At 27.6% G+C, this 13,141-nt stretch overlaps 1 protein-coding gene across 1 annotated transcript in view; it reads right to left on the bottom strand.

Moving 5' to 3' along the window:
- The window catches only part of LOC100192291 (guanine nucleotide-binding protein G(s) subunit alpha), a 14,141-nt gene extending 13,369 nt beyond the window's left edge, over nt 1–772 (bottom strand). The window contains exons 1-3 of the mRNA XM_065819963.1: nt 506–772; nt 330–402; nt 173–227 (exon numbers count right to left, since the gene is read on the bottom strand). Of these exons, the coding sequence (XP_065676035.1) occupies nt 173–227; nt 330–402; nt 506–620 (243 nt within the window). The 5' untranslated portion in view covers nt 621–772. The remainder of the gene's footprint in view (nt 1–172; nt 228–329; nt 403–505) is intronic.
- Between the last annotated feature and the right edge of the window lie 12,369 nt (nt 773–13,141).

The following is a 13,141-nucleotide window of genomic DNA, read 5'->3' as shown; positions in this document are numbered from 1 at the left end:
AAAACGAAAGCTTTGTTTTGATCAAATTTGCCTCGTGATAAAAATAACACGTGACTATAACTTAAATAAAGACCTTTTCAAATATCGATTCAAATACTTATTATCACGTGACAATATCTTAACCGAAAGTAACTATAATGCGCACTAAACTGTAAACAGACACGGAACTTACTAAGATTCCTTCTTTGATATTTTTTTTAATATCTTCTATCTTCTCCTTTTTCTCGCTAAAAATTACCAAAATAATTCACGTAATACATAAACACTTTTTCAAAAATGTATGTGATAATTTAAATAGAATAAGTACAAGCACGGAATAAAACACTAACGTTTCATTGAAACCATCTACGTGGAGAATTCGCATCTGTTTAACTATAGTACTTTTACCACTTTCACCAGCTCCTTTAATAAAATAAAGAAGTGTTTGCAAATAAGAAACCAGATCTCAAAAAAAACTCATTAAATTTCTTAATATGTGAAACACAACCAAATTTAATTTTATTACCGAGTAATAATAATCGATGCGTTGCTCTATAAGAAACTTTATCTTTTGATATATTCATATCAATTTTTTTACTAATTTTTTTGGCTTCATCTTCTCTATTACTAAAACATCCCATCACGCCTAAGGGGCGGCTTCGAGGACTAATCCCCGTCTTGAATAAAGTTCTCTACATCAAAATCTAGAGGTCAACTTAGAGAATTGAAAACTCCACTACATAGTTTAGGCCCACTCAGCAACAGCCGGCCGAATAAAATAATAAAGGGCTTTAACGCATGCGCAAGGGTGTGGTAGATTTGATTCGTGTTCATAATTTGCCGAATCATTTCCCGACAACATTCGTGGTTTAAATCAATATAAAATGTTTTCGAGGATTATGATATTTAAATAAGCGAATAATACCAATTTCAATAACAATTTTAAACTACTGGGATTTGAATAAAATTTTATGCTATAATAAGTTTTAAATGTAACATTTTTTAATTCAATTTTTTATTTTGCAAAATAAATGCAAGTGAAAAATAGTTTTATGTAAAACCTTTAAAATGTTTAAAAAAACAAAAACGAAAAATAAAAATAAAAAAATCATTATTTTAGTAACATAAATTTAAAAAAAAAATCGTTTCTTGGTGTTAAAATTATGTTCATAGAGACCTCTTCAGTGACATGAAACTGATATTAGACCAAATAAAATGATATTATAAATTCGCAAAGATTTGCAAAACATTTTTTATTAACACTTTAAGCATAGTGTTTTTTTACTGATTCAAATACTATAAATAATATTAAAACAAATAGAAAACGTTAAAATGTTGTCAAATTGTATTGCGATATCGCACGTTTAATGAAAAATGCAGAAAGAAATGTCTAAACATAACTCAGAACTGTTTCATTATTTCCATAAATGGTAATCATAAATTTTTAGAGATATTTTTAGTAATTGTTTCTCTTGGCGGATGACTGTTAGTGAAAGCAATATTATAAGTTAATGAATATAAACGTTAAGAAATAAAAAACACTTTATAAACTTAAAAAGTAGCAAAACGAAAAAAGGTCAAAGAAAATGCAAAATAAATGATTATAACCTTATTTATTATATATATATATATGTATATATATATATATATATATATATATATATATATATATATATATACATATATATATATATATATATATATATATATATATATATATATATATATATATATATATATATATATATATATATATATACACACACACATACACATACACACACACACACACACACACACACACACACACACACACACACACACACACACACACATATATATTATTTTCAGAGATTTTAAAAATTTATGAAACTAATCTTCCTGAAAATGAAAAACGTGCAACCTTGCATAACTTAAATCTCATACTTAAGTTTTACCTTAAGATCATTATTGACATTTTTTGATACCAGTTAAGTACTTTTTAGGGTAAATTCTTTTATGAAACTCTTAAACGCTTTAATTTTTTTAACTCAAGGTTATTTTACCTGATGGAAATTACATTGCGAATTTTTTATAACATTAATAAGCTCAGTTTATATAAATTTAAAAAATTTTTTAAAATTTATTATTTTTATAATTAAAATAGTTATTTATTTAGATTTAATGAATATTTTTATAACTAATAAAAAACTAAAGAAAACTGAACAGATAGAATGAAAATAAATTAACTATATTATTTTACTCAATACAAATCATAAGAAAAAGTTGTTTTAATTGGTTTTCGCATTGATATGTGAATATCATTAAAATAAACAATTCGTTTTATAAATACATACTTCGTAAACCTTTATGCTTTATGTTTATAATTTAATAAATAATAATAATTTATGATTTGTTAATTAATTTATGATGGTTTATGATGATAATGATTTTCCCATTGATATTAATAAAGTGAAGGAGTAAATTATACGATTGTTGGCCCGATGTCAATAAAATGCTACGCAACAACAATATTCGGCCAATAATAACGCTTCATTTCACCAACTTGCAACAACAAGATAAAACCCCAAGAAGCGGGTTTTGTCATGTTGTTGCAAATTATATTTAAATTAGGAACTGATGTGAATGTAAATTTATGGTTTTGCTTTGTAAAATTTTTTCAATTTTTGAACCAATATCTAATATCTATTGAAATTTAATTAAAAAGTTGATTCCCAAATGGTGTTTTATAAAGTTTTTTTATAGTGTTTTTTGTAGTGTTTTTTATAGTGTTTTTTATAGCGTTTTATTATAGTGTTTTTAAATAGATAATTAAAATAAAGATTAATTCTGTTATCGCCATTTTAAACAAATATCGGAATGTTAATTTCCTAATGGAGTTGCTTTTGATAGCATATATTTTTATGTACGACATAAATTCCTTTAAAATAATTTAAATCTAACTAATATTTAATTATTGAATTAATGTTTGCAACTTTTCAAATATATGTTTTTCAGTATTAATTACTAAATATATTTAAGCTTTGAATACTTAGAAAATAATACAGAGTTTTAATAATTTAGGAATTAATACTTATAAGCAGTTAATGCCGACAAAATATTTAAGTGAAACATTAATAACAAAAAATTTGAATAAAACTTTGCAATAAGATGATGTAAATAAAATTAAAATATTTTTGTTAAATTTACAATTTTTATTTATAACATTTTTGTTAGTAATTTTTCATAAATTACATGTGATGAAATCAAATGTTGGCATTATAGATCAAATATCATTGAAAAACGGTGAAATGTTTGTTTTAGAAAGTGTGACTGTATGTAAATAGATTCAGATAAACAAAACTGATGTCAACACTTTAAAGTGTCTGATATTTAAAATATTTTTCTAGGCTTTTAACATTGCAGTTTAAAATTTTTACTTGTTTATGTCACACATCTTACTCGGGGAAAAAATATGAATTTTTATTTATAAAAATTTGATTGTATACAAATGCTTCTAATGAAATGAAATATACTTAAGACGAATTAAATTTTATTTACTTTATCTTTCCAATCTTCCGGGCCCAGAAAATTTATTTAATTTTTAATATATCTTATAAGAAAAAAATTTCAACTCAAATAACATGTAGGGTTTTTTTATAATATTTTACAATATAAAGGTTATAAAGGAGAAAACAACAATATGTTCAATGAACAATAATTAAAATAATGGACCATTAAGAAGACAATAATGAGCAGTAATATTATTGTAAATATGAAGTGCATCATTATTACATTTTTCATACTCTCTCCGCCACTCCATCATTTCACACTACCACCACCTAGTAACCAGACTAGTCTATGGATAGACTTACAACACAGACATAGACAATTCTGTATGTTGTAATGGACACAACAAATGTTTAATTTTTTGTCCTTGTTGTGTCTATCAAATTTTTGATGGTGTCCTAAGATTGCTCAGTTAAAAAATAATTTTCACTTCATAAGTCTACAAAGCATAATTTTTTGTCTATTTGGTGTCTACGATTTTGTCTAAATTTACTTGATTTCATAAAACCAGAAATATTGATTTTTGCCAATAAAATCTAAATTACCCAAAAAATCCCTTAGAAACAAAAAAACTCCTTGATCGCATATTTTTAAAATAATTTTATTGAAGGTGATAAAGATTTTAGTGACTAAGGAAAATTTTTTAAATGATAAACTTACCTTCAACTTTTTTGAAGTAATCCCAAACTGGAGAGGGCATTTTAAAAATAAATTTTCACGCACATTCACTGAGAATTGAAAAACAACTGAGAAAAACATATACAGGGTGACCAGAAAAAACGGAGACAAACATTTTTAATTATTTTTTATTAAACCAACAAAAATTAAGTAAACAACAATGAATAACAACAACACGGACCTTCCGCAATAATATATTCAGCTGGTTTCAAAGTGGTCTCCTCCCGCGGCGATACATAAGCCCAAACGCGTCTTGAAATTTTCAGCGATGGGCCGCAGGTCTTCTGACGACAATTGATCCCATTCCCGGCGCAGCGATTGCTTCAGCGACTCCAAATTTATGTGGCGTGTAGCACAGACCCTGGCCTCCAAAATTGACCACACGCTGAAGACGCGATGAAGTCCGGAAAATGGGTCCGACACCAGTATTGAATTTTTTTCGCCTTGTGAGCCGGTGCAGAGTCCTGTTAGAACGTCCAAATCACATCGTCGAAGTGCTGTTGGGCCCAAGGAAGTACCACAGTCTCGATAATGTTGCTGCGAATTTTGGCGGTGTTGGACAAAATTCGCAGTCCGTCATGGTCTGTGGCGGTTTGGTGGTTGTGCGCCTGCTCGACGGTGAACAGCTTCTCGTCCGTGAACAGGATGCACTGCGATCGCTGAGCAGCAGCCCGACGCTTGAGTTGGCGACATCTCTGGAGCCGCACAAGTTTGTTTTTATCGGTGAGCAATTGAACTTTTTGGAGCTTGTAAGGCATGAGGTTAAGCTCCCATTTTGCCATCTTTCGCGCCGATTCACGTTTCATTCCGGTTTCACAAGCGATTTTTCGCATGGATGATCTGGCGGTTGGCGGACGTGTTGACGTTGCGTCTTCTACCACTTCCTGGACGGCAACCATCGTGGCCGAGCTCCTTGAAACGATTGACGACCTTGGACACAGTTTGCTTAGGCACATTAGCAAGCAAACAGTATTACATTGACGCATTCCTTTATGAAAACAACTTCAAAATTGCACTACGTTTATTTGACATTCTAAAAATATAATATATATTAGAGATATCAACCTAAGAACATATATATACTAAACATAAAAACATGGAGAATCCAAAATTAAATAAAATTAATTGGATACCGTAAAAAACTTTATTATCAGGGCATTATTAAATTTTGTCTCCGTTTTTTCTTGTCACCCTGTATATTATGGGGAATTCTACATTACATTGTATCAGCGTATAGCGAATCACTATTATAATGAAATACTTTATCATAATGTGAAACAAATTTTTGCCCCCACCCCTCTATTTTTTAGCTAGTGAGAATAACTACCCCTGGATGTGCCACGGCCGGTTCTAACTCAAGTCTTTAAAAAATACATACCGGAAAAGCCGTAGATGTAAAGTCGACCGATAAAATAGTCGGCTGAAAATACAGTAGATTGAAAATTCAGTTGGTTAAAAACTCAGCAAGTCAAAAATACAGTAGGTCGACGATTCAGATGGTTGAAAAAATAATAGTACATATTTTAATTAGGTGTAAATATAAAAATCAAATGTTTTCGGTTGAAAATCAAAATCGTCATAATCGATGGTTTTCGAAATGTTAAAGTTAGATTGAGTTATAGGCCACCAAATTGCCTACATTTGAGCCTCTTTTCTAACCAGAAATAGTTTGAGTCTTTTTTCTACTCAGAAAAAGTTTAAAAAATCAGGAGCTTAAACTTTTTTCTTCAAGCTATTTTATGCAACAAAAACGAAACACTTTATGCTGCATTAATATTAAAACAGACGTTATGAGCAAATTTGGAATAAAAAAGAAGAAAATTAAAAGAATGAGAATCTTGAAGAGAAGAAAAAATAGCATTAAGAAAGATTTAAAATTTTATAGTCCTGACGTCAGTAAATTTTAGTAAACAATGGTCCGAGTTTTTGTTTTTATGTTATCGCTGTCATCCCGATTAAAAGTCTTATTTTTTTTAGTTTCGCTAGTAAATACATAAATACCTTTTTTTTTTTTTTTTTAATTTTACATTCATTATTTGCCTTTATACAATATATAAAATGAATAAAAAAATACAAATGAATATATTAATAAAAACAAGTACGAAAGCTCAAATAAGACCGTAAGGTCTTGCCGCAGATATCCGTTAAGATTGCAATTAAACTTTTTTAACATTAAACTTTTTTTGGGTGTTTATGGTGGTTGTAATAATGAAACTGAATGCTTGTAGTAATCAAATAATTTAACTTTTTTTGTTAAATTATAAGAAGTTGATTCCTGTAAATATCCAAGTCCTTGGTTTTTAAAATAAATATTATTAATCTTTTTGTTTTCATTTTTATATTTTTATATTTTCACCGATTGTAAATTATGGAATCTTTATCACATTTTTATATTTTTTGCCGATTGTAAGCTTCTGTAAGATTGGAGCCTGGGAACAAAAAAGCCCAAAACTTTAGTTAAACCTCTTCCAAACAGCAACAAGTTGATAAAATATATTTTTATACTATATTTTAACTAAATCTATTATCATTGATAAGTTTTATATTTCATACAAAAATCTCTTAGCGTTCAAAAATCATGACCATATAATTTGAACCCCCCTCAATTTATGGGGGTTACAAGTTTTATGAAGTTTTAAATTTTGAACTCTAAAAGATTATTGTAAGATATTTAAAATTTATTGATGAATCAGCGTTATATTAAACCACATTTATTTTGATTAACTGAGCATTTCACGCTACAAAAAGTTTAGGATTTACCGCTTATCCAACAAAAAGTTAGTTGCCTCACACAGTTAGTTGCCTCACACAAACCACATTTCAAAATCCACAGAACACAAGTGGAGGTAGCGCGTCATGACCCGCAACATGCGCAAAAAGAAAACGTTTTGACGTTTAACGTTCAAAACTATAAAATATATATTTATAAAAAAATAGATAAAATTTTTAATAATTAATCAAAATAAAGTAGTGTTTTATGGAGTTGGAAGTAAAATAATGGTAAGCACAATAAAATAAGGTAAATGCTAACTTTGCAATTGGTTTCCAGGTCACTAGTGAAGAATAATCCGAGAAAATAGAAGAATTAGTAGAGGAATTAGAAGAATTTGAGTAGAAGATTCAGTATGAGTGTCGTTGTTCATCAATATAAAAATATCAACAATATTGTGATGATAGTAAGCAACAGAGCTTTTTTTTAAGTTAAAATTTACAAGCCACTGCAAGCCCAAAAATGTCACAAAAAGAGATCAAGCTCAAGGTTGGCTGTCTATTCCATGTGATCAAAAAAAGTTCATTTTTTGTCAAAATAAGAGTTTATAGTTGTATCGCTAATTTTAAAAAAATGATTATCAGTAAAACAGTTGATAAAGATGAAAGAAATATAAGCTTAAGGAGAAATATTCTCTATGAAACTATCTATTGCGACACTTAACAAATCAGCCGTCAAGCGAGATGATTGTCAATATGTTGTTAAGAATCAAAGAAAATATTAGAAGTTTGTTGATTCAATGACCACGCTAAAAAAAGAGAGAAGACTGAACCATATTTGAAGAGGTCAGAGTGTTTTCTTTTTTTTTCTCCTTTATTGCTAGACTTTTCTCTCTATTCCTCAACCGATATTAAGGCTATTGGTGACTTTAATGCTCGTTACACGGAATAAATCGATAGTAAAGAGTGATTTAGATGTCAAACAATGGATCAACCTGTTTCTTTGGGATAACAGGAAAGTTTTGGTTATAACATTTAAATTAATAAAGACTTTTTGGCAATTAAAGTTATAGAGTGATGAGATAATTTGAGGAAAAGTTCGTTACAAATAGTTCTGCTCTACTCTTGGGAGAGGTATTAAGATAAAACGCATGGAATGCGAATTAATACCTCTCCCTATATGAAAGATGGAATGTTGAAAGATGGAATATTAGATTTTAACGCACACACACAATTGAAGAGCGTTTTTCTAAACGGCGCTAAGTCACATTTTTATTGTTTTGAAAAAAAAAAAAAGAAAAAGTTAATTATTCGGAGAAATACTTTTTGAATATCAATAATTTTATAATCGTAAATAAAGATTATAAACAACTTTTTTATTCATACAAACATAGTTAGATTGGCACCTTTTTTAGTAAAAAATCCAAATGTTCAAAAAAACTCAATTTTGGAAAATTTTGTTTTTAGAAATACGCTCTTGATATGCATTTAGACAATGAAAAAAAGAAAAATAGAAAAAAAGCAATAAAAAAAACAATATATTTCATCGATTATATAGACATTATTTTAATTGTTTGGTTTGCTTGTATTTCAATATTCATGGTAGATCTTATTTACATAATATAATGAAGTTATACAATTTTGAACTTGTAATAATGAATTGTATACATAAGATTAACTTTGATCCAAATCCATTGAATCAACGTTAGCTTATATACATTGAATCAAAATTAGGTGTAGATTGTAAAAACAATCAGCTTTTGTGATATTTTTACATACATTAGATCTATGTAACTGCCTAAACTGTTTAATGATTAGAGGATTCAAACCTGATTTTACAACAAATAGCTGAAATGATACGCAATTGTACAGGAAAGCATGTAACTATTGGAACAAATCAAAAGATTAACGCTAAGTCTTACAATCTTTAAATTTAATATTTAAAGTAAGTCTTACAAAAAGCAAATAGATTTGGTGAGTTTTTCTAAAGTTAATACTCAAAGGATGAAAATTAAATTCAAAGACCACAAATATTTGCATACGATATGTTGAAATAAAATGGTAATAATAATGGTTTTTTTAATTATTACATTTAGGGTACTCGTGTTTTTTATATTTATAGAAATTAACTTATAATCATGGATAGTGCATGACACTCTAATAAATAAGAAATGTGGATTCCTCATTCCTGATTATCAACTCAGTATACCTTTCCTTATTAGGAGGTAACAGAAAGAGTTGATAGCAATTGAAAAGAGGCACAAGCAAAAAAACCTATCAAGAAGAAATAGCGTTCATCATCTTAGACAATGTAACACGGTTGCACATCTACGCCAGCCTAATAGATGAAGAAGGGTAGGTAGACCGCTCAACAGAAGTTTGATACTTATTCTCAACTTTTTCCTATTTTAGAATGATATGTAAATAGAGTATCGCGCTATTGCTGAGTTTATCCAATAAGCAGAAATATAACAATTTTGTGTGAAAAAGATAAAAAATGACATTTAGATTCCTTTATCTTTTATGATTCCCTTCCAACAAAAATTTACCTAAAAAAAAAGAATATTTATTTGATAAGCTTTTTACTACAATGGTATATAAATATACAGAGTTGTTCCTTAGAAAGAACGTTACACATTTTACTCAAGATTTTTCTAGTAGACCATACTAAATTTATACTTATCAACAGGTTTTAAATTTGATCTAAAAATCTCTAATTATTCGAAAGTTATGATCATGCAACTTCCTCAATATGAGAGGTTATAAGTTTTGTGTAAACATAACTTTCAAGTTTACATAAATTTTAGATTGTAATTGTTTTGGAAGTGTATTATATCTAGTACACGGGTATAAGTACGCATAGAAGGTTTTATATTATGCATTTTCAAAATGACCATATATTGAATATTCGCTTATTTTTCAAAAAAAGGTGATGTATTACTGCCTCTACTGACTTAATTCTTTTTTGTGTAATCTTCTTCGACTTTGATCATTAAAAAAAATGAAAAAGCAATAGGTTTATTACGAAGATAATCATTTAACAACAACCAAGGTTTAAAGTATATCAATTTAAAATAGATAGAGATAGGAAGATTGGAAACCAAGAGAATTAAAAACACCTTTTACATGAAAAATGAAAACAATTTTTGATCATCTTTACTTTGCTAAGTTTAATTCTAAGAAGATTATAAAAAATTACAGATAAAGGACTTAATCAATCATGAAGTTTATGTTTAAAAGTAATTACTTTTACCTAGTGTGCTGTGCCCAGTTCGTGAAACATTTTTAGGTAGAAAACTTTGATATGAAATTTAATGTGTGCCGTCAATAATCATTAAAACTCAAAACTTTATTTGAATTAGTATTGCTCAGTTCTAGCTGATTTATTTGAACGAGCACCACTAAAGTGATGTAAAAGGTATCTAACAAGTGATCTAACAAGTAACAAACATAACAAAGTACTTTTTTTACCGTTTATGTATTTTAACAGGTAACAAAATACTTTCTTACCTTTTATGTACTTTAAGTAGGAAAAAAACACTTTCCTACCTGTTATAGTACACAAAGGTTAAAGTCTTTTTTATAATTATGCAGAACTTGGTAAGGTTTCACTTATATAAAAAAACCTAAAAAAAAAAAAGAATGCTCAAACAAACAAATCAAGAAAAAAATATAACTAAATAAATCAATATAAATATTATAACTAAATAAATCAATATAAATTTAAAAAATACTTATGAAAAGAAAACTAATTTTTAAAAATGTAAATAAAATGAGCAAACAATAATAACAACAATAATGATTATAATAATAACAATAGTAATAATAATGATAATTAAAATAAAATTAGTAATAAAAAAATTAAAAAATAGTTTTTAACTGTTATTAATAATAATATCCATATAAGCTGCATGCATAATTATAAAAAAAATTTATCTTAATTTTTAAAAAAAAAACATAAAAAAATTGAAACACTACATATTGGTTATATATGAGCTAAATTAAGATAAATGTTAGTAGTTATAGCAACAGTAAAAAAAATGATAACAGTACTAATATTAGCAGCGATAATTTCCATGACTACCAGCATTATTATCAAAATAAACATTAACTTTACCATAAAAATGAAAAATTGATAGCAGTAAAAAAAAAGCATTCCTGACATTAGAATACATAACACAAAACAAACCACTTATGCGTTATGTACTTATAATTACAATTAAACCTGTCATTTGAAAAGGTCACAAGTTCTTAAAACTTTTAAAAAAAACAAAAAAATGACTTTTTATAAAATAATGTATAGGATGCTAAAGAAACTAAGCATAGGAGTAGATAAATAAAAAAAAACATGTGTAACTTTTGTAAGTTTCATTTATTTTAAAAAAATAAATATTCTTTACAGATATTTTTACTTAAAGTTTATTAACTAACTGTTAAAAGTTTTGAACTTGTGTCCTTTTTTAAACGATGGGTTCAATTATAGTACGGTACGTAGTAATTATAGTCCAAAATGCTTTATATACTTTGATAGAAAAAGTTTTTTTCCCAATAGTTTTAAGTTTTCTGAGAATCATTTTTTTGAAGGAAAAACATTTCAGTTTTGCTAGCGTCTAAATAAATACTTTTTTTTATTTAAACCAGTAACATAAGCTATGAAGATCTTAATTTTATGAATATTAGAACTTTTAAGATAGTTATTAAAGTCAGTACCTTGAGGGCACGGGACGTAAAAATACCGTCTTTCAAACGTCTTTTGAACGTTTTGGACGTCTTTTGAACAATTTGGATGTCTTTAGAACGTTCAAATGACATCTTTTTTTGGTCCCTTGCCCACTGGGTTTAAGGTGAGTGGATGTTTTTGTAACTTTTCTGGAATTGAAACAAAGTACGAACTACAAAATTTAAAGATTTTATTGGACTCATTTTATGGATTTGTTAAAAGATAAGCAGAATGGATATGAGTTTTAAACAAATGCTTTAAAAGATTCTTTTTTTTTTTTATCAGAAAAAAATTTAGAATATTATTAAAGAATTATTTAGAATAAATAATTTTTAATTTCATATTTTAACAAAAGTCAAAATCAAATGACACTACACTTTGCAACCTTTGTCGTTTACATCAAATTGATGATGTTTAAATTTTTAGCTCATAAGGTCATTTGTAACAGATCCAGTTAGCATACAGACGTTGGTCCAACATTGTTGGCCGATGGTCGGCAACTGACGTTGCAACAACGTGGATTTGGAAGTTGGCGTCACGTCGCAGCCAACCGTTGGGTTGACATTGGCCCAACGTCGACCTCCGACGTTGGGCGAGCGTCGCATTAGAACGTTGGTCCGTTGTAACGTTGATTAAAACTATTACATTGATTTTACGCATCGTTCATTAAAACTATTACATTGATTTTTTTTTCTCCAAATAAGTTTGAATAATTTTTTTTCGTGATAAACGAAAATTCTTTTTATGCTGATTAATGAAGCAACTTGAAACAATTTTATAACAACACAGAAAATAAAAAAACATCATATTCTTACTTTTTGCTATAATTTTACTCCATCAAATAAAATTGTAAGTCAATCATACACTATAAAATATGTGTACCATAAAGGGAACTACAGTAATATATCTCTATATATCCCGCAATCAAACATGAATAAAATCAAAAGAGCACCATGGCTTAATAAAAAATTAGCAGCATTGATAAAGTAAAAAATAAAACTGCGGTGCAAGAATTCCAAATTTAGAGACTAAAATTTATTAAGGGAATACAAAAATATTAATAAAGTCACAAAAGAAACTGTAAAATCGACAATCAGAGAGTATGAGTATGAAATTGTTCATAAAGCCAAAGTAAATTTTTTTTTTTTTTTTTTTTTTTTTTGTTTTGTTTACATTTGACGTAGTATATATGAATTACATATTTTTTTCAAATACAATCAAGGCTTCTGAAAGAAGATCAAATGATCTTATCGTCAGAAGCCTTTTACAAAACAGAGTACGTAAAGTATTATAAAAACGCCTTTTTACAATAAGAGAACGTAAAAAATTAACATAAAAATATTAAAATAGCACTTAGATAAATAGAAACAAATTGTCAACAAGTATAAAACAAAAATTGAACATACATTTCAAAATTATTATATATCATAAGACAAATTAAAAATATTCTAAGATATTTTCAATAGAGAGAATGAGATCTTTTAATTTAATTTTAAAAACAGAATA

This window comes from Hydra vulgaris, chromosome 15 (genome assembly GCF_038396675.1).
Source record: "Hydra vulgaris chromosome 15, alternate assembly HydraT2T_AEP".
Taxonomy (NCBI): Eukaryota; Metazoa; Cnidaria; class Hydrozoa; order Anthoathecata; family Hydridae; genus Hydra; species Hydra vulgaris.
This window is presented reverse-complemented; position numbering and strand designations above follow the sequence as displayed.